Source organism: Diplotaxodon limnothrissa, linkage group LG9, assembly GCF_057381915.1.
Source record: "Diplotaxodon limnothrissa isolate DT_005_m linkage group LG9, D_limnothrissa_male_GT1.1, whole genome shotgun sequence".
Taxonomy (NCBI): Eukaryota; Metazoa; Chordata; class Actinopteri; order Cichliformes; family Cichlidae; genus Diplotaxodon; species Diplotaxodon limnothrissa.
In genome coordinates, this window is record NC_140604.1 from 19,513,298 (window position 1) to 19,536,685 (window position 23,388).

At 39.7% G+C, this 23,388-nt stretch overlaps 1 protein-coding gene across 1 annotated transcript; it reads left to right on the top strand.

Moving 5' to 3' along the window:
* Positions 1 to 554: 554 nt before the first annotated feature.
* Positions 555 to 2,943, top strand: LOC146625447 (E3 SUMO-protein ligase ZBED1-like). The gene is made up of 3 exons (XM_085362089.1): positions 555 to 1,894; positions 2,071 to 2,323; positions 2,496 to 2,943. Exons 1-3 carry the CDS (start codon positions 777 to 779, stop codon positions 2,910 to 2,912), a joined length of 1,788 nt encoding a protein of 595 aa, XP_085218215.1. The 5' UTR covers positions 555 to 776; the 3' UTR covers positions 2,913 to 2,943.
* The last annotated feature ends 20,445 nt before the right edge of the window (positions 2,944 to 23,388 follow it).

A 23,388-nucleotide genomic window follows, 5' to 3' on the forward strand; every position in this document is an offset into this window, starting at 1 on the left:
ACAGACGCCCCAGGCAGGAATCGAACTTGCGATCCTCTGTTCCAAAGGCGTGTAGTTTAACCACTACGCTATCCAGCTGCATATATATATATGTGTATATATATGTATATATATATATATATGTATATATATGTGTATATATATGTATATATATATGTATATATATATATATGTATATATGTATATATATATGTATATATATATATATGTATATATGTATATATATATGTATGTGTATATATATGTATATATGTATATATATATGTATGTGTATATATATATATATATGTATGTGTATATATATATATATATGTATGTGTATATATATATATGTATATATATATATATGTATATGTATATATATGTATATATATGTATATATGTATATATATATATATATATATATCTTTATTGCACATGCTCATTCGCAAAGGGACATCCAAGAAGTAGAGCTATCCTGTCACCATTAAGATACATGTTCATACTTCAAAGCATGAAAGTCCCTTGAGATGTACTTTCATGTGTTAAATGTATCAATTAGGGGTGTCAAATTATCGCGTTAATTGCGATTAATTAATTACAATGCTATTTAGCGCGTTATGTTTTTTAATCTCGTTAATCTAATTTTTAATCTCTTGACGTCATTGATTTTGTATGAGAGTTGCTATGTTATAAAATCCGTTTTTATGTGCTGGGCTCCTTGTGCTTGACTTGTTGGGGGTGGAGTCACGTCGTGAGGTCAAGGTGAGAAGTGGTGATTAGCTTACAGTGTGGATATGGAGGCGCATCTGAGAGTTGTTGGCCCAATGAACGGGAAATTTGTATTTCATAAACGCCCCGACGGCACCATTGACAAAGGTAAAGTGGTCTGCCTAGAGTGTAAGAAGGAGTTTGCTTACCACCGAAGCAGCTCAAGTTTGGCCTATCACCTCAACGCAAAGCACCCAGCCGCGAGTGCAGCAACAGCTAGCAGTGAAGACGTTAGCAATATAGCAAGCCAGAGCAAAGCTTTTCGCCAAACAAAACTAGAGAATACCCCTCGTATGAGCAAGTCTGCGACCGACAGGCTGACTAATGTTATTGCCAAGTGGATAGCGATGAACTGTAGGCTGATAAATATAGTAGAGGACGAAGGATTGACAGAGGTGTTGCAAATTGCGTCCAATGACCCGTCATACAAGCCGCCGTGCAGGACTACAGTAACGACCAAAATCAGCAAAATGTACGACGGCGAAAAGAAAAACAAACTTGAGATTTTGGCGGAGGATTCTCCCAACTGTGTTGCTATAACCGGAGATCACTGGACCTCAGCTGGCAACCACAGCTATTTTGGGGTGACTGGACACTTTATTGATAGTGAGTGGAACCTCAACTCATTTGCACTGACCGTCATGAGAACAGAAACCAGGCACTTTGCTGATAAATGCGCCGAACAGTTCCTCAAGGTAGCAAATGACTGGGGTATTGAAAACAAGATATCCACCATTGGCACAGACAGCGCAGCAAACATGCTGGCTGCTATGAGAGCACTTCCATATGAGCACATCGCCTGCAATGCTCACATTCTCCAGAGGACCATCACGGTATGTCTCGATAGCAGTGGTTTTGTCGGTGTACTGGCAAAGTGCCGCAAGATTGTTGGTCATTTTAAACAAAGCCCTGCGAGTACCACAGAACTTAACCAACAACAAGTAGCACTCGGAAAGAAGAGCGATCAACTTATACAGGATGTACCCACCAGGTGGAACTCGACTCTCGCAATGGTCTCACGCCTCCTATGTAACCGAGAGGCTGTCCAGGCTACGTTGGACCAACAGAACCACAGGTTGGTCTTGCCAACCGAAGCTGAGTGGGCGAAACTGCAGAGGCTGGAGCTCCTGCTTGAACCATGCAAGTAAGTTCAAATAAACACCTTCCCATTTTAATTATATAAACTACTGTTACATGTGTAAAATCAAAATTAATGAACATAACAAGGAACTTTTAAGGACAATTAAATTGGAAATCAGTTACATGTTGATTTAAATGAATCCAGCTAGGTTTATTTAGCAAACCTCTCCACCTCTGAAGGTATGTGACAGAGCTGCTGGGTGGTGAGGCCTACGTCTCTTGCTCTGTAGTGCTGCCTGCTTTTCGCCATCTGTACCGTGTCATGGACATTACTGATGATGATCCTGCCTACGTGGTGAAGTTCAAGAATGCCTTCCAGAAGGATCTGGCAGCACGACGAGCTAATGGCAACGAGATATGGTTCGAGGTGGCCACAGCATTGGATCCACGGTTTAAGGATTTGAAATGTCTTCCAAGAGAAAAGAGGGAACAGGTAGGACAATAAGGTTAAGCTGGACTAATGAGTCCAATTCATTATCAAATCAAACTTTTATTTATTATATGGAACACAAAGTTCTTTACAAGATTAAATAAAATAAAAAAAAGCACTTAGTTTTAATCACAATCATTCATTCATTCATTCATTCATTCATTCATTCATTCAGGTGTGGACCATTCTGGAGAATATGCTCCAGGCAGCAGAGCCCAGAAGAGCAGATAGTCTCCAGCCCTCCACAGAGGATGATGGACCAGCTCAGAAGAAGAGGAGGAGCGAACTCCTTCTGGGGTCTGACTCTGACTCAGAAGATGGAATTGAGTCTGGAGAGCTGCAGCGCTACAGAGCAGAACCCAGCATCAGTATTGATGACTGTCCCCTGCAGTGGTGGTATGCTCACTCAGGAGTCTATGAAAAGCTGTCAGTCCTAGCACAAAAGTACCTGGCCTCCCCAGCTACCTCTGTACCCTGTGAGAGACTCTTTAGCCTTGCAGGCCACATAGTGCAAAAGAAAAGGGCAGCCTTGCTTCCAGAAAATGTTACCAGGCTGGTGTGTCTTAGCGACTGGCTGAGGAAGAAGAAATGAGACACATGTGGTCAGCATAGCTGCTGTGTCATTTGTAGCCTACTAGAATAGATTGCTTGATGTTCAGCACTTTTTTTTGTGATGGAAGAATACTTTGATGTGCTAACTTGCAGCACTGCAATGTCAGTTTTATTTTTCATTATCTGAAGCAGAGGAATTTCAGTGCTGTATTGCTCAGAAAAGAGCAACTCTGATGTGCTAACTTGCAGCACTTAATTTATTTGATTTTATTTGTATTTATTTTTCCACTTATTTTACAAAAGAATACAACAGTATGTAAATGGTTGCATCTGTTTAACGTTTGTTAAACAATAAATGACTTTATAAAGTCACTTTCTTTGTTATATCAGTCTTTTGGTCTGCCACAATAAGTTGAGGGCTTTCCTCAGCTATTTTTAGGTGAGATTAAAAAAGAGATTAATTAGATCAATTAATTAAAAATCATAATTAATTAATCTCTATTTTTTTTTAATCTCTTGACAGCACTAGTATCAATACTGCAGTTCATCATTTCATCCTAAATGTTTAACCTATTATCACCCAGGTGGGTAATTGTGATATCATTGTTTCCAGTTTGTTTTAGCATTCTTGTGCAGTTTGGGATGCTAAGCTGAAGATATTACAATATTTACAATACAAAACTACCCATTGGTATCACTGACAATTCACATGCACAGTTCTCCAGGCAGGAATGAGGACAGGGATAAAGACAGCAATATCATCATTTTTCTTCCAATTAGCCAACTTTTTTGTAAACTGTTGCAAGAAATGCTTCCAAACAAAACTAATTAACAAATGTGAAGATTTTGCCTGGTCCCACAGCATAGCAATAATATGACATACGAGACTAATTAATTAGCAGCTTATTGGAATATGATCTGAAATGTACAAATTCATCAGATGCCCGTAACTCCTTTGCATTTGTGTGGGTTTTTGTGTCATAGTAGAGAAAGTGATTGAAGTTAGTTGAAATATAATTATGTAAGTGTAAACCCTTTGTGTAAATGTGAGGTATTTAACATGCTTTGGATGTCAGTATACTCCAGGGATATGATCGATTGAATCATAGGGGAAAGAAAACAACATGACTAAAAAAGATCAACAGCAAAAAACCGTATAAAGTTTGTTGTGCAGTTGTGGCAGTGAAAAGAATCAAAACTGAGAAAAAACTACAATCATGTGAAAAAGATGTTGTGAAAAACTACAAACTCCCTTATTTGTTCCATAGGAATTAAGAGAGTAAGATGCAGCCAACTGCTATTATTCAAATGGACTTGATTAATGTTATCACGTATTTAAAAGCAAAAGTTTTGGCAGTTTGCAGGTCTGGAGCATTCAGTTGTTTTTTAAACACAATGCCACAGTCTTCCCAGGAGTGGATGTCCCAGCAGATTTACCCCATGATCTGACACTGCAATGCTCAGAGAAATTGCAAACCAATCCAAGAGCTACATCTCAGACTCTACAGGCCTCAGTTACCATTTAAATGTTAAAGTTTATAACTGCACAGTTAGAAAAGGATTGAACAGACATGGCTTGTTTGGAAGAGTTGCCAGAAGAAAGTCTCTTATCTCTACAAAGAACACTGACCATAATGCACAGCACCAGTTTGGTGAAAACCAAACACAGCATATCAGCACAAATACCTTATACCAGCTGTTACACAAGGTGGTGAAGGGGTGATAATTTGGCCTTGCTTTGCAGCCACAGGGCTCGAGCGCCTTGCAGTCATTGGCTTGATCACAAACTCCTCTGTATACCAAAATATTCTGGAGTCAAATGTGAGGACATCTTTGCAACAGCTAAAGTGTGGCCAAAACTGGATCATGCAAAAGGACAATGATCCCAAGCACACAGAATAGTGGAAAAAGAAAAGAATCAATGTGTTTCAGTCGTCGAAAGTCATCAAAATCCCTACCTTAACCTGACTGAAATGTTGTGGTGGGAATTTAAGAGAGCTGTGAATGAATGAATTTGAGCAGACTACATAGTCCAGTGAGAGGAAGTACTGGTCACACTGAATAATATCAAACCAGCCCATCCATAAAATACTGCAATAACCTATTTCTTTCTAACAAGTTGAGTCAAAATAACTGGTAGTGTTGTATTTCATAGCAATCGAATCACCTAGAAAGAACAGATAATGTAATAAATAATAAAATCACAAAGTATGTTTTATTTTTAACAATTAGTGTTCATGACTGTTCAGTCTATCAGCCTGTGGATTATTAATAATGTTCTCTCTCATTGCATGTTTAGCAATCTGTCATCACAACAGTTGACCTTTCTCGGCGTAACTGAAGTAGATTTCCTTCCACCTCTTTCCTTTCACAAATCTTTGCTCTGAGCCTGCTTTGTATTCCTCTGTGCACTTCTTCCTGACATACCCCCTGTTGTGCCTCAGTTATTTGTCAAGTCACGATGATGAGGTGCATGCTGAACTTTGTGTAAACTCTGTCATTTCCGTTGAATTTTTTTCTTGGAAAACCAAGGCTTTCCTTAAATGTCCGATGCTCATTATAGAGTGTCTGGTAGGACAGTGAAAATACCACATAAACACCTCAACTTTTTTATGGATTATTTACAGTGTATTGTTGTTTTTAATTGAGCTAAATTCAGTTTAATTAAAAAAATAACTTGTCTAATTTTGCTTTCTTTTAGCTTTGTTCTGTAATTACTGTCCACTGAACCTGCAGTTTCAATGGAAATGGCAAATTCATATGACAAGACATTATTATCTATCCTAAAACATATTCAGGCTCAATTCAGGTAATTATGTTTATTTGCGCAGTATTTAAACTTGAACAGAGTAGCTTTGTCTTTTATCAGACATGACACCAACCAAAAATGGTGCAGCATTTAACACACTTTTAGATTGTCCAGCTTCTGGCCACACTTAATTAAGTCTTCAACATTAAAAACAAAAACTGAACCTGCATCCACCAATAAGCTAATTAAAAATATGCTGCTATTAATTAAGAAGTTATAGCATAACAAATATGGCTGCTGATGCAATCCCTTTTCTGTGTCTCCATTTCCACTGTTTAGCCTACCCAAAATATATTGGGCAGTGGTGTATGTACTAATCCAATTAAAACAGAAAAACTATAACAGCCGATATAAAATTGCACGTCATTAAATCAGATTTTGTCAGCTTAATTACAAGCATTTGTTTCAGTGCAAATTTTATTTTTATGCCTTAGATAATAAAAGTAAATCAGGTAATGTAACTCCAGTGTATAGTGGTTTACATAAGAAGTTCCCCAATTTGAGAAAGGGGGAGACAAACAAAGCCTCAAGGCATCACGAGCTAGTGTACATGCTCCCAGTGGTGGTCTTGAGCCTGGATAAATGCATGAGAAAGGGTATTCAGTGTAAAATATGCACCAAATCAAATATGTGGGTACATCTCCTGTGTCTCTGTCCGTGTGTACCATAGTCATGACCAATAATGGTAACTTTTTGAAAAGACACTCTAGCAAGACAGAGATCACAGTGTTCAGTTTAAAAAAAGAAGAAGTTTATTTTACTGGAATTTAAATCAGCAGGGGGAGAAATAGGAGCAGGGAGAATCTCAGGTGAATGTCTATTCACTGAGCAGGAATGGTCTTGCCAGAGAGGAGAAATAAATTAGTTTTGACCAGAGTTGCACCAAGGGATATTGTGCTGTGATTTTGATTTGACTTCTTACTTGAGTCTTTTTGCAAAGCAGGTGGAGTGAGAGGGAGAAGCATGCTAGAGGTTTTTTTTCCAGGAAGTAAGGAAGCCATAAGTGGAAACACAATTCTTCATTCCACAGTAACATATCAGCTTTGGATTCCAGGGAACTATTGCTTCAGGGAAAGAGCTTCAGCCGACTTAGAGAATCACTGAGAGGCAAAGAGAGAAACAATGTTAGGAGCAACGTCACACTAGAAATTGAGACAAACATTGAAGCACCCGATTACTTAAACCAGTACAATGTCAATATGGAGAGGAGCTGGGAAATCTGCAGCCTCCAGAATTAAAAAAATGTGTGGTTCACACCAGAACCACATTCAGCAATGATTGGAATTAAGATGGAATTCCCTGGTGGTGGCAGAGATGCTTGGGAGGGGCTCTGAGAAATCAGGGAGACGAGAAGATGGGGATGAGGAAGATTGTATCAACATGAATCGTAGTGGCAGAATGACAGCATATAAAAGTCAACCGAACAGAGGTTGATTGGCTCATAGAAGACCGGTTGAACTACAGTAATGATGGCAGTCCTCAGTTTGACAGCATGGAAAAGTGGAAGTGACGCAAAGAGTACACTAGCAGCCTTAAGATGCATGACAGGAAATGTACAAATACAGATCTTCTTATGTTTTAAAGCCTCATCTTTGCTCCTTCACATATATTCCTTTTTTTCTTTGCTTCCTCTAAACATAACACTTTTGCAAATTTCAGCTGAGCATGGTTTCAACTTTAATAATTTTCAGTGGTGTAATTCAACAAAACTCAATAAAACTCATAGATTTCCTTGTTAAGAAGATGCATAATTAAATTAAATTACTTCAATTTGATGGCATATCAGATATCCCTGTGGCATTCTGAGGCTTTATTATTTTTCCATTAATGACAACTTGCGATCAATCACAAAGAGTTTCTCTGAGCTGCTTGATTACGGACTGCTCATTGTCCCATATGCAACAGTGAATAATTGCCTGGGATCAGCTTGGGGAGTTTATAGTAAATAAGAGCTTTAAAATATCTTGACTAAACACATTTATTAACGTGTTGATATTCATGTCAATGGTCTGCATTAAACAGACCTTGGACACTGGAAAATAGGGTGTTTAGGTATTGCAAGAGTACAGACGTGTTCAAGTCAGTGGTTCTCAAACTTTTTTGGCATTCACCACTTTAGAAGAAGAAAAACATTTTCCTCCTTGTCACCCATGCCCTGCCTGCAGTGGCTCTGAGCCCTATAGCGGGGCTCACCCTGCAGTTTGAGAACCGCCGGTTTAAGTGATTATCATCAGAATTCCAGAGATGCAAGCTAAAAGAAGATGGAACGAGTAGAAGCGGCAAGTGAAGAGAGATTTTTCTACAAAGGCCTAGAAGGACTGAAGGGAAGCCCTGATAAGGCTTATAAACGTATAAGTCTTTGCCAGGACTTGTACTGTGGTGAAAATTGAATCAAAACAGACAAGAAAAGATAAGCTACGAAAATAATCATGCTTTTATTCCTGCAGCAACAACAAAATGGGACTATCAGTCTCACCAGTGCAGCTATTAAGACTTAAAACACCAAACAAATTGCAGTCTTAGGAAATGTAGAACATGAAAGTAATTGGATTGGAGATAGAGTTTGAATAATTATTAAAAAAAAAGGTTTTCAGTCACAAATAATTTTTTATATACTTTTCCTTGAGACAACTGTGCTCACCAGTGGGATGCTTTAGTCTAAATGACAGACTTATCAGTGCTTTCAGTCAGAGTCAGTGTGGTAAGTGAAATATGTCAGAAATGGAGACTTCAAAGACTGTTGTTGTATGGTTTATTTCCAGAATATTCTTTTATTCATGACCACAAATGATAGGACAGAATTTTAGATGGATGACACTTTCAAAACACGATGAAACATTTAAATAATATATATCAACACACTCTATGCCTGTATGTTGTATACGTATATAAAGCTATTGAATTATAAACATGCAATTCAACATCTATCCATCCATCCATCTTCTTACGCATATCCAGTTCAGGGTCATGAGTGGAGGTTTTGTTTATCCCAGCTGTCATAAGACAGTGTACATCCTACACAGGTCAAAACAGTCATTCGCAAAGCTTGCATTGCACTTCAAATGAATATGATTCATAGTAGACAGGTTTAGTCTATACTCAACCTCCATTTGCATAACATTTAAAAGTGATGGCAGTGTATGACTAAAAAAAAATAAGACAAGCAAATCTTTGCTTTTCATTATATATAATATTTTTAAATGATGGGAGACTGGCCGACTGACAGAATAGGTATGTGTGTAAAAGCAATAGATTTCTATGGGTAGCAGTTTGAGGTTCATACATCATGTGCCCAACTTGAGTGTCTTCTTTCATTTGTGGCTTTACTGGTTGAATGATTGTACTCTCTTCTATAGGAGGGCCAGAGAAAAATGTCAGACAGTGTGATGATACTAAGCAGAAAGAAAGCAGTGGAAGGAACTGTGAAGTATCAGTCTAGCTTTCAGCACAGAGCTGGTGACTCAGCACTGGCCAGCAATGGATTTCAATAAATCAAAACGCTAACTGGACTCACTGGGTGGCCATGGCTGAGTGTTTCTCATTACTGTAGGAAAAGTCAACAAAGGGTTGAGTGACAGCTTGGAGATGGGTCAAGGAAATATCTACACATTTGAGGTAGCAAGCAACTTTATGACAGATTCCTCACTTTGCTTGATTTGTGTATTTTCCACAATGTGTCAACACTAACATAAGATTTGTCCCAACAGTGAAAACTCAGATTTAATGTCCAAACTAGGTTTGGACTAACAGCAGCGGGGATTTAGTGATTCAGCTAAACCTGCTGTGCTTTGGCAACCAGTCTCCAAACAATCATGGTCCAACTCTGATTAACAGCAGTCACTCCCAGATTGGCAAAGGTCTGCAAATAATTCACATCTAATTTATAAACTCAGATTGCCAACATATTGCAATCGATCTGTGTCAGTTTGCGCCGATGAGCAAAACTTGTTTGTGATGTGTTGTGGGAATAAAAGAAAATATATTCTTGCTAAACATGGCTTGCATTACTGACATTTTATTAAAACTTTTATTAAAGATGTAGTTGTAGTTATTTTATATACACAAATTGTGCCCATGGAGAGCTGATGCTCAGTCCATTTAAGGTCTTAAACTTCGTCCGGCGTGACGGTCCCGACGATATATTGTGTAAGTGACTTCGAGCAGTAGAAGGTTAATGCATACATGCTTACAAACACAAATAATTATAGAAGATAGTCTAGACCAAAGGCCAGGAATACATTCTGCTTAAAACTGCATTTGTGCCTGCATAGCAACAGTTGACAAAAAGGTGTTAAAAAATAGGTATGAACTGGACAAGTCAACAGGAAACATCTGGAGGGTGAGACGGTTGAAACAAACAACCATGTACGGTAAAATGTTGCTGATAACGGAAATTTGTCTAACTGTCATTAACTGTAACTTATGCATGTTATACTCTTTGCTGACGCGAGAAGGGGCTGAACCCTGACATATTAAAACCATTTTGAAGTGTGCTTTTTAGCGGAGATCTACGCTGATGTGTTACAGTATACATCTTCCCACGCGTGTCTTCAATAAAATCATCGTTTGACTGAACTCTTCTGGGCCAGTGTTGGTTTGTTCTTATCCTCAATATCCAAGAATCAGGTGACAGTGTCTCTTTGCAATAGGGGACTCAACTCAACAGGTTGACAACTGGATGTACTAATTCTGAAACTCTTAAACACTTTATTGCCATTGCTGAATGATACTTCTATACAATGGAATAAACTAAATTGGAGTACTGTCCCACATCAGTGCTAGAAAACAATTGCCTTACAACCACAATGAATTAAATATACAAAATAAAATGTTCTCATATGAAAGCAATGTATCCAAGTGCCTAGGTCATTTTGCAGTCAAGTTGCCATTCTGCAGCACTTATGTCAATATCTGGGGAGAATATCTGAATTTCTGCTTTAAATCTAGGAAATTCAGATTCATGAAATAGGAGCATTTAATGTGAATTTTTGACTGTGCCACTAACCATTGTTTTCGTACTGCAACTCCAGCGTACTGCAAAGGGCAAACATAGTGAAATGCTTAAACAAAAATGGTTTTATGTGGAGCACCTTGATGTAGCGTTACGCCAAAGGTTGTGTGCTCAATGGTTCTGTGCACTGCCGTTTAGCCAATGTACTTCAAAGTCCACTGCCTGCTGCACACTACTGTAGTTTGTTTCAAATACGTCATTCAAACCAGTAACCACAACAAAACGTTGCACTGTGTTTTCAGGTTCAAATATTGCTCCAGGTGTGCTAAACAAGCTGATGACCTTTGCTTATCAACCAGCTGTTGCCCAGTGCAGATTATGATTGCCTCTAAGACAGTGGGTGTAGCATCACATTTTTGTGTGAGCTGGTTAATAATTTGCTAGTAAAATCATCTCTGCCTTTCATGTTAGAGTAATCTTACCTATAAATAAATAAATAGTTATAACTAATTATGATTTGGAACTGTTGCCTTGATGTTCGATGGTTGGAGTTTAAAAACTGAATGTGCACCATAAGTCTGACTTTCAACACTAAATGCTACAGTTGTTTGTGGTTCCCTTAGGCCAACATGTTACTAGCTTATAGAGTTGATATGGGCAACACTTTAGCAAGCAGCTGCAGAATGGAGGAATTTTGGAGGACATTTTTGCTATAGGAATTTCTGGCCAGGGCAGCACAGTAGTGCAGAGGTTAGCACTGTCATTTCACAGCAAGAGGGCTGTGGTTGAACCCACTGGCTGAGTGGGGGCAGATTACATGTTCTCCCTGTGTCTGTGTGGGTTCACTATGGCTACTTTCTACAGTTCAAAGACATGCTTGTTGAAAAATGATATATGCCATAGGTCTAAATTGGCCATAGGTATGAATGTGAGCATGATGGTTTTCTCTTTCAGTATTATTACTTCTGTAATAGATTGGTAACCTTTCCAGGGTGTGCCCCTCATCTTGCCTTGTGACAGCTGTGATAGCCCCCCAACCATGAATTGGATGAATTGAAAAAAATGGGTGCTTGAATGCTTCTGGCCATGTCAGGTGAATTTTCACTTCCCTTTAGGGAGTGTTTTAATCTCCAAAACACTTTCAAATAACTGTCCTTTGAAATGTCCTTATTAGCTAGTTGCTAATTTTGCTGCTCTGCTGTTTTTTGATGGCCTGGTATGTCAAATCAAATCAAATAAAATCAAATCACTTTTATTGTCACATCACATGTGCAGGTACATTGGTACAGTACATGTGAGTGAAATTCTTGTGTGCGAGCTTCACAAGCAACAGAGTTGTGCAAAATACAATAACGTAAACAAGCAAAATACAAGAATGGCTACATCTGAAACTAATAAATATATGTACAATATATAATAGTATATGCATATCTGGATGTGTATACTAAATGTTTTTCTACGTGTGTGTGTGTGTGTGTGTGTGTGTGTGTGTGTGTGTGTGTATACACATATTTTACAAATTAAATAGAGTAAACAATAAAATAAAATATATAAAAATATACAGAGTTGAGACATGTGCAAGACAGTGGCATTACTGTACAGTATGGAGTATGGAGTACTATACAGTATGTATACATGTTAGCGTGTGTTGCCATGTTTCTTTTTTTCCCTGTACAACAGAAACCAAACCCCAAAACAAAAACATTATATTAGTAATAGAACATAGATGCCTACAAAATAGGCAGTGAACACTGTACAGCATCACCATGTTGGATTTTTTTTTTCTGGTAATGGCTATAACTGGGACAAGCTTACTGTTAAAGGCGGTCCCTCATTCCCTTGTGAGTGTCAAGTCTTCTCAGTCTCCTTGAGGAAGACACTAAACCCTTAATTGCTCTGTGCTCCTGTGCTTCCAGGCCATTCTCTGGTGACATTTATAAATATGTATTCATAATATGTCCCTAAGGCATATGTTCACAAGTATTGCAGTTTACCTGTTTTAAATATGGCATGATAATCGTTGGTGAAGCCCGGTTTAACACAGGTCAACAAACCACAATTTCAAAAGATAGCAAAATAAGCAGCTGGTACAGTCATGGTAAAAAGTATACCGTCTTTTCATTATAGGGCTTTATGTACAAATAATCTGGTGCTTACGGGCTCTTACATATAGGTAAATGCAACTGCAAATGTACTAGTTCTGGAATATGTCCTTATGAGACATATGAGACCAAAGTGTTTAAAAAAGCTCTTGAATCACACAGTGTCCCTTTTTTCAAACACTAATTTTGCCTTTGGTTTAGTCTTTTTTACATCATGTAAAAAATAACATCATGTAATCTGTCATGTTGCTGTTCATACAGGTTTGCATTTTAAATAAGTTTACATTTAGTAAGGCCCAGATGAATTTGTCCAGAAACATAAAACCTTGGAATTGACTGGGAGTGTACTTTCTTTTCACAGTGACTCTGTATCATTACAAAGACATTAGACCCAGCCTTGGCTAGAAGCTTGATACTGACCTACATAACTTTTAGTAAAAGGACCTAGAGCAATACTGTCTTGCTTTTCAGCACTGACAAATTTTTCTACTTAAGTGAATGCAAACGATGCTGCGAATGCCACTGCAGGAAGCAAACAAAATTAACATGCACAGAATTTGATAGTGCACCCGTTATAGTCCTAAAGCACCTCCTGCCTGAGGAGTAAATCTGCTGAAGATGTGTGCCTTGTCTATAATGATGCTGCCATTCTAAAATTGTAAAATTGTTTCACTCTCTCAGTTTTAGTGTAAAATACAAGCAATTTCCTGCAAATCTTTCCAAACAGACTGCAGTGACAAAGCCCAATCTCATGCTTTTAGCTCCTTTCTTTCTTTTTTTTTTTCAATGCTCCAGTGAATCTTGTTCTCGCTGCTCCTGGACCTGCATTCTGAGCGACTACTGTGTTTGTGTGCACATTCGTGAAGCTGCCTATGTGTCTGCGTGCATGTGTGCCCAACACTTGACTATAATGAGCTTGGGAAATCTTCTACACTGCTCTAATAGCTGCATTCTAAGCCATACCCCTGGGCTAAAGGGTCTCGTTGCGTCGATGGGAGCTGAGGCGAGCACCAGCGCCTGGCAGCCTGCAGCCAAGCCATCTATCAGCACAGCTTAGGCCATTGCTACTGCTCAGCACCATGGCAGAGGCGCGGGCTGACACACACTGCTCTGGCTGGAAATACAGAGACAAATTGCACTTATATACTACATGTTGAGTTTCATTATCTAAGAGCAGCATTCAGAAGGCGAGAATAGAGGCAGAGCGGGAGCGATGCACAGACACAGCCAGATGCATTATATCCTGACATTTCAATATGCTCCAAAAATAGCTGCAATTACTTATCTCCCCTTAGATTAATAGATGTTTTCATTGCTGGTTACTCAATCCATTAGCAGTTTGCAAATCCAGTAGAGAGGTCTAAATTTATAGTTGCCACTGATTCAAAATGTGGATAAGATCTGTATTTTCTAATATTTTACTTACAGTAGAAATTAGTCTCTCAGTCTTACAGTATGGTACTAAGCCGTGTGAAAATGCCAAGCTCATTATCATCGACGGGTCCAGCTTGATGAAAACTAAGCTGCGATTTCAGAAGAAGCTGATATGAGAGAGGATTAACAGGCTGTCAGGATACTGGAGGGGGATTCAGACAAAGTCGTGCCTATGTTGCTGTCTGCAACATCAAAGTTCATCTTTATTAAAGAATCTAATAAGAAGATTTGGAAATACAACATCCAATAAATCAGACATGATCGCTGTGGCAGACACAGACTTGTTTTCTTTTATCATTTAACAAAGAAATATGCGGATTTTAGTCACAGCCCTAAACTAGAAATACGATGGACTTTCTAAAGTCCTTTTTTTTTAATTCAGAGGAATTCAAACTTTCATTGATCACAATCACTTGCCCATAAATAGCCAAACTCCTGGTGATTATTACAAAGCTACATGTATCTAAAGTTTTTAGTGATGCTGAGCTGTGTCACCAACTGTACAAGACCGAATCATTAAAAAGTAGTTAAGCTAAACAGACAAACATAACATTTAATGCACACTTTTGTAAAAGAATGGTTCCTTTTATGAAGCTGAAACAATCCTGAATGAAAATACAGTGGAGACATTTTAACTTCTAGTGTCATTCAGCATTTTTGTGTATGTCGTGTTACTATGTGGCCAAGTCATTGCATAACAAAGAAAATGTAACGGAAGTAACACACCGCAGGGATGGACTGCTGCCTGCAGGTATAAAAATGCTTAATCCCTCAGAAATAATCAGATAAGTCTTCACACAAAACAATTTCTCTTGTTGTACCGTGCCTGAATAATCCTTCAGCGTGACAGCGGGAAGACAAGAGCAACGGCCATTGATCATAGCTGTGATTGTAAGGAGCCACTGGATTGAGTCAAACAATCATCCACAATTACATTGATTGGATGAATCTCCAATGGAGCACCGTGGCTAAACAAAGAGGAAGCAGTTGGAGACTAGGGAGGACAGAGTGAGGTGATGAATGATTCACTGTGTATTCTGCACCTGTAATTTAGTTTGACAAGCTGATGAGACAGCACTGTGTGCCACACTGAATGCTAATATGCTTCATGCACACTTTAGTCCCGACCACTCATTAGAACCAATCTTACCACATAAATAGCTGAAAAAAGTTGGAAATAAAGCATCGGAAGAGAAGAGTACACGATGAAAACAGGAGCCCTGTGAGAGTCTAATTAAACATCAAGAAGTCTTCCCATGTGCCATGAAAGAAATAATGCTGACAGCTTACATCTAAAAGAAAATAACCTATTCTTATTCATAAGCAAAATAATTCCATTTCTTTGTCCTGTCTTCCCTACACCTGTTCATCACTTGCATTTGTGCCAGCAGGCTCTCCATCCAGAAATCCTATCCTATCAGCAGTCTCCAACACTGACATAAATGTCTTCCCCATATTTTGTTTCATTTTCTTCCCATACGTTTAAATCCTTCCATCTGGATAAGGGACGTGTACGGTGGTTTATTCCATTGTGCAAACATACGTCCTGCATCTTAAGACCGTGTAAGCTTTTTTATGTTTTAAAGCGCGTGAATTGGTTAGCCTTTTCAAAAATCTTAATCCCCTTGAAAGCACTTTCATTTGAAGCACATGTATATTTAGATTTAACCGATATGGATATATGTTTTTGTCATAACCCAAGATATACACGAATGCCAAAGTATAAAAAAAACCCCGTTGTAACAGGGTACATAATAGTAGTGGTGTTTTTAGTTTTTTAAATTATTGTCACGGCTGAGAATCAAAGCAATTTTACCTCCACCACCGGCTCTGCCAGCTGATGTGAACTCTTGTTGTTGTTCTAAATTGAACACACACCACCCATTACTTCTCTTCAGCAGGATGGAAGGGCTAAAATTGAATAAGCTGATAATTACCTAATAGTAGGTTTAGGTGACCACCTGCTGCACCTGCCTGCATGTATGTTACTCTGCATTGTGCTGGTACCATCCAAAAGTGGTATTGAGATATTACTTTACAATGTAGTGTTAGCTGATCTTGCTATAGTTACAACATTGCCACACAGAAGATAAAGTGCAACAGCCAAACATTAATCTCTAAATGTCTAGTTTTTTTACCTATTTTCTGTCACGGACCCAGCTCTGGGGACTCGGGGTCCGTGAGAAGTGTGGACTATTATTATTATTATTGTTATTTGATGTGTGTGTCGCCTGCACTGCTACTGTTCTGTACACATTTGTATGTAGGCAGGTGTGTGTGTGCATGTGTGTGTAGCTGTTTTCTGTGGCCAAGTTACAGACACCTTCAGGCCTGGTGGGTGTGGCCCTGCTTGAGGACTGGCTGCACCTGAAGTCCTTGCCACACACCTGCTGCTGATCTGGGCTCGTCGTGGGAACTATTTAGGAGAGCGATGGAGCTTCCACCGACGCGAGATTATTGTGTTAGACTTCACGTCAGTCTTCTAGTTTAGTTTAAAAGTCAGTGAGTGTATGCCTGCTGGGATTAAGTGCTTTAACGGTTGCCTCTATTGTTTTCCTCAGAAGGAGTGTGGGACGAGAGAGAGCAGTGAGCACGGGGAGTGCAGAGACACAGGAGCAGAGAGCACTAAACAGGGACTTTTTGGGAAGAAGACACGACACGGGAGTAAAGGGAGAGCACGGGGATTTATTGTCATTTTCGCACTGTAAATAAACGCACCGCTTGCAGTGAAGAGTCCAGCGTTCTGGGTCCTCCTTTCCCCCACATCCCCACGGCTTGCCCTGGCAAACCGTGACATTATCTGCAGTTCTACTTGGTTTTGAATTTATGCAGATTTGTCTTCCCAGAAAGGTCTCAGTTTCATACATGCCCAACTTGCACACAGTGGCATAGTCAAATAGTTCGACACACAATTACAGCCACATGATATCATGTAGTTAGTGACAGTGCTCACAAACGTTCATAACAACAAATCTAATCAGAATCCAATAATTAAATTAATTCTTAAAAAAGGGTTTAATTCTGATTAAAGAAGCTAACAAACATATGAGTCTTAGTAAGAGCAGTCAAAGTTTTGAGGCATTCACAAGGAAAATTATGGAGATGAGTAAAAAGAGAAACAAAGTCCGTGTCCTGTTATCTGCTAAAATCGTGTATATATAGAAAATAATCCAAGTACCTGACATTTATGTTGTTATATGTTTTTGTTTTAAAGGTAAAATATTTCAAGTAGAGGTGGAGGTACAGCTACTCCTTTCCATTGAGTTATGTGTACTTAGCAGGGTGTTTCATTTTCAGCTGTCAGTATGAACAAAGATCCTGTAACTTACTGCAGTCTGGGAGAAACTGCAACCTTTAAAATGCATTTATTTATTTTAATATGAAAATAATGTTTTGCATTGAAGAAATTACTTTTTTATGCTTCAACACACCATGAGTTCTTACAAAGATAATTAAAAGAAAAAGAAAAAAGAAAAGAAAAGAAAGAAATCGGGAATGACCAAGAAAAATCCAGACAACACATCTCTAGTTTTCAGTTTTCCAATTTCTCCTAGTGTCTGCCAACAAACTCCAGTACCCATTCATCAACCAGTGGAGGAATGCATATTTTTACCTAGCAGCCCCGGTTGCCAGCTTGCTTAGGCTTGGTCCTTGAACCTATGTGAGTAAAGTGTTGAAAGGAGAAATGTATGAAGCAGACAGAGTTACAAGAGAGAAATTGAAAAATCTCATGCTTGTTGTGTGAGCAACAGCTTTACAGAAAATGTTTAATGCATATTCTAATCAGTCACACCATCAAAAAGCACTTGTAGATATGTGAATAGCATTAATTATCTCACCACCTTTTATTTTCTTGCTCATTGTTCATGAACTGAATTATGAGCTAAACTGTGAATCTGATTTAATACTGTTATGTTCACTGATTCAGCATTTCAGATAAAATTAGGACTTTAACAGCCGGGGCGTCACTGTGCGCCTCACAAAGTGAAAATAGCTGGAGAAAAAAACTGTTATGAATCACAATACCTGACTGAACAACACTTTAATTTTAAGTGCTTTTCCATGTCCCAAGATTCTGAAATAACATGCAAAAAAAGGTTAACCTTGCAATTTTACATTGCATTAAGAACAAAGTACTGAGTATTAATGCAGTCTGCTAGAAATCCTCTCTATATACATATATATATATATAAACACCCAGCACGCCCCTGCGGGCGGTTTATCCTTCAAGCTCGGGTCCTCTACCAGAGGCCTGGGAGCTTGAGGGTCCTGCGCAGTATCTTAGCTGTTCCCAGGACTGCGCTCTTCTGGACAGAGATCTCCGATGTTATTCCCGGGATCGGCTGGAGCCACTCGCCTAGCTTGGGAGTCACCGCACCTAGTGCTCCGATTACCACGGGGACCACCGTTACCTTCACCCTCCACATCCTCTCGAGCTCTTCTCTGAGCCCTTGGTATTTCTCCAGCTTCTCGTGTTCCTTCTTCCTGATGTTGCTGTCATTCGGAACCGCTACATCGATCACTACGGCCGTCTTCTTCTGTTTGTCTACCACCACTATGTCCGGTTGGTTAGCCACCACCATTTTGTCCGTCTGTATCTGGAAGTCCCACAGGATCTTAGCTCGGTCATTCTCCACCACCCTTGGGGGCATCTCCCATTTTGACCTCGGGACTTCCAGGTTATACTCGGCACAGATGTTCCTGTACACTATGCCGGCCACTTGGTTATGGCGTTCCATGTATGCCTTGCCTGCTAGCATCTTGCACCCTGCTGTTATGTGCTGGATTGTCTCTGGGGCATCTTTACACAGCCTGCACCTGGGGTCTTGCCTGGTGTGATAGACCCCAGCCTCTATGGATCTTGTGCTCAGAGCTTGTTCTTGTGCTGCCATGATTAGTGCCTCTGTGCTGTCTTTCAGTCCAGCTTTGTCCAGCCACTGGTAGGATTTCTGGATATCAGCCACCTCCTCTATCTGCCGGTGGTACATACCGTGCAAGGGCCTGTCCTTCCATGATGGTTCCTCGTCTCCCTCCTCTTTCTTGGGTTTCTGTTGCCTGAGGTATTCACTGAGCACTCGGTCAGTTGGGGCCATCTTCCCAATGTATTCTTGGATGTTCCTTGTCTCATCCTGGACTGTGGTGCTGACACTCACCAGTCCCCGGCCCCCTTCCTTCCGCTTAGCGTACAGCCTCAGGGTGCTGGACTTGGGGTGAAACCCTCCATGCATGGTAAGGAGCTTTCTTGTCTTTATGTCAGTGGCTTCTATCTCCTCCTTTGGCCAGCCTATTACCCCAGCAGGGTACCTGATCACGGGCAGGGCGTACGTGTTGATGGCCCGGATCTTGTTCTTACCATTCAGCTGACTCCTCAGGACTTGCCTGACCCTCTGCAGGTACTTGGTGGTTGCAGCCTTTCTAGCGGCCTCTTCATGGTTCCCATTTGCCTGCGGGATCCCCAGGTACTTGTAACTGTCCTCTATGTCTGCAATGTTGCCTTCTGGTAGTTCAATCCCCTCAGTTCTGACTACCTTCCCTCTCTTTGTTACCATCCGACTACACTTCTCCAGTCCGAACGACATTCCAATGTCATTGCTGTATAGCCTGGTAGTGTGGATCAGTGAATCGATGTCTCGTTCACTCTTGGCATACAGCTTGATGTCATCCATGTACAGGAGGTGGCTGACAACTGCTCCGTTCCGTAGTCGGTATCCGTAGCCAGTCTTGTTAATGATCTCACTGAGGGGGTTCAGGCCTATGCAGAACAGCAGTGGGGACAGAGCATCTCCTTGGTAGATCCCGCACTTGATGGTGACTTGTGCTATGGGCTTGGAGTTGACCTCTAGTGTTGTACGCCACATCCCCATTGAGTTCCTGATGAAGGCTCTTAGGGTCCCATTGATCTTGTACAATTCTAGGCATTCCAGTATCCAGCTGTGGGGCATTGAGTCATAGGCCTTCTTGTAATCAATCCAGGCAGTGCACAGGTTGGTCAGTCTGGTCTTGCAGTCTCGGCTGACTGTTCTGTCTACCAGTAGCTGGTGTTTTGCGCCTCTGGTATTCTTGCCAATTCCTTTCTGTGTCCCACTCATGTATTGACCCATGTGCCTGTTCATCTTAGCCGATATGATGCCTGACAGGAGCTTCCATGTAGTACTGAGGCAGGTTATTGGTCGGTAGTTGGAGGGGACCGGTCCCTTCTTGGGGTCCTTGGGGATCAGGACCGTCCGACCTTCGGTTAGCCATTCCGGGTGTCTCTCGTTAACTAGCAGCTGGTTCATTTGTGCTGCCAGACGCTCGTGGAGTGCAGTCAGCTTCTTTAGCCAGTAGGCGTGAACCATGTCGGGCCCTGGTGCTGTCCAACTCTTCATACTGGAGACCCTTTCTTGGATATCTGCCACTGTGATGGTTACTGGACCCTGTTCAGGGAGGTCGCTGTGGTCTGCCCTCAGATCCACTAGCCACTGAGCATTGCTCTCTCTAAAAAGAACATGGCAGCACACTGCTAGCTTTGCAAAGTTGCATCTGAACAAACCCAGAGACTTGTGGAACAATGTCCTCTGGGCAGACAATATTAAAGTGAAGATGTTTGGCCATAATGCACAGCACCACATTTAGTAAAAGCTAAACCCAGCATATCAGCTCAACACATCATACCAATTGTCAAGGAAGGTGATGGTGATGATTTGGACTGGTTTTGCAGCCACTGGACCTGAGCGCCTTGCAGTCAAACATATACTTCTCTGTATATCAAAGTATTCCAGCATCAAATGTGAGGCTATTTGTGTATTCTAGTCTTTGAGGTAAAATGTTGTAATGAGTGGTACTCAGTGTTTCACTGGTGTCTGAACAGAACTAAACAAAGAAACAAATCCATTACCAGAAGCCATAAGATCATCAGAATCAGAATACTTTATTAATCCCTAAGGAAAATATGTAAATAATATGATATCATGACCACTAAATCCTGACTACATTTCTTCAAATAAACAACTTGTCATCAGATGATAACTTAACTGATTTACTACAATTGTTATGTTTTTTTAAAACGTAAAAGGCAGTTTGGAAATTGGTCTATAATTAGCTACAGTGCAATTATGTTTAATTACAGCCACCTCAAAAGCCTGGGGTACTTAAACCTATTAAGAAAGCTAAATTGATGATATTTAAAAGTGTTAATTAGTGGTAAAAGTAATTTGATTGTCTGGATAGATCCTTAATGGTGACAAAAACAAGATACAAAAAGCATGCTTTGGTAAACATACAAAACTTTATTGCCAATTATAACCCACACCCAATCTACATGTCTTATCACCACTTATTTTACATTTTTCAAATGAATATACTGAATCCATACATAGACTGTACTGAATGATCGGGGCCTAGACAGCTCTGAATAACATCTGCTGGTCACTGAGAAGCAGTCACAGCTCTCATAGCAAAAAAATTAAAAATTAAAAATCCACCTGCAGGTGTCTTGGTCAGTTTCCATGCAGCATCTCGGTGTTGCTCTGAAGAAGAGATGTTCTGCACAAGCTCAGTCAGAAGACGTGCGTATGTTCCTGCCTTGAATGACTAAATAAGAGCATTTAAAGAAAATCATTGGAGTGATTAAGCGGTTGCCTCATCTCATTCTGTTTGTCTCTTTGTATGAACTCCAACGCAGTGATTCTTTACAGAACTAATTAATCTCCTGGTTTATTTGGTAGGTCCAAAATTGTTAATAAATAAATCTGAAAAAAAAAAAAACATCTATATGAAACAGTCTCATGAGTCTTCATTTGGCACCTAGGTGTTCCATCTCTGTGAAAACCTTTCTTGGCTCACTGCTTGTGTTTGCAGTGAAGAACAAAAGGCAAACGAAAGGGATGGGTAAACAGAAACCCAGGTAAACTGTAAAACTAATGTAGCTTTTACTCATGTACATCACAAATGGAATTTAAAGGTGAGTTTATTGCCCTCACAGTATGAGAATAGCTTATCAGTTTCCAAAAAAAATATCAGGCTGTTGAAAAACAAAAGCAGATTAATTCAATTTAGTTGAATATTATTTTTATATTTCCAAATCACAACTGTAGTCACCTGAAGGCGCTTTAGATTGCAAGGTAAGGACCTTAGACATTAATAATAACTAATGATTAATGAACTAATGATTAAACGTAGGGTGTTGTATAGACACATACTGTTTATACACTGAGCGTTTCCTGTATAAAAAGGAAACGCTCAGTGCATTTTGGGAAGCCCCCAGCAGCCTAGACCTATTGCAGGATAACTAAGGGAGGATTTAGTGTTGCCTGTTCCAGCCTTAACTATACACTTTATCAAAAATGAAAGTTTTAAGCCTAATCTTAACCAAAATGTCTCCCAAATCCAAACCAGGAGCAGGTTCCAAAGAACAGCGACTTAGAAGCTGAAGACTCTGTCTCCCATTCTACTTTTAAATACTCTAACTAAGGAGCCACAAGTAAACCTAATATGAGAATGAAGTGATCTATTGGGATGATACGGTACTATGAGGAATTTAAGATAAGAAGGGGACTGATTATTTAAGACTTTATAAGAGATGAGTAGGATTTTTACATTTGATTGTGGATTCAACAGGGAGCCAATGAAGAGAAGCCAACATAGGAGAACTATGCTCTTTCTAGTCCCTGTCAGTACTGTTCCTGCAGTATTTTGGGTCAACTGAAGGTTTTTCAGGGAGTTTTTAAGACATCCTGATAAAGCAGATAGAAAAGTCTTTTATAGAACAGTGGTTTCTAAGATAAATAAATAGTTGAATATATGTCTTACATGTGCAAAGAGCAACAAAAGAGTATTCTTTTAGATCAGCCTAGGAGAAGGCTTTGAAAGTTTAAAATGCCAATGGTTGTCACATGTTTGTAAAATAACAAATGTGCATTTTCCCAAGAATTCCTTTGTTCCTATATAACCTCAAAACTAGAAACTTTAAAGTCTGGATTTTTTTGTACAGTGGATTTTATGGATGGTATCAACATAGAATTTTTCAGGGAGCAGCAGAGAGCAGTGCATTTATGGATGGTATCTGAGATCTCAAAGTGTCTCACAAAAAGCCAACTGCCTGCCAAGGTTCCTGGAAAAAGTGTTCACCAGTTGTTTTGATCTCCTTCTGACATACAGCCACAATAAATATGGACAGAAAAATCACCTTCTTTATGAAGCATGCACCCTTCCTGAAAAGTGAAAAACGGTTCAGCTGGTT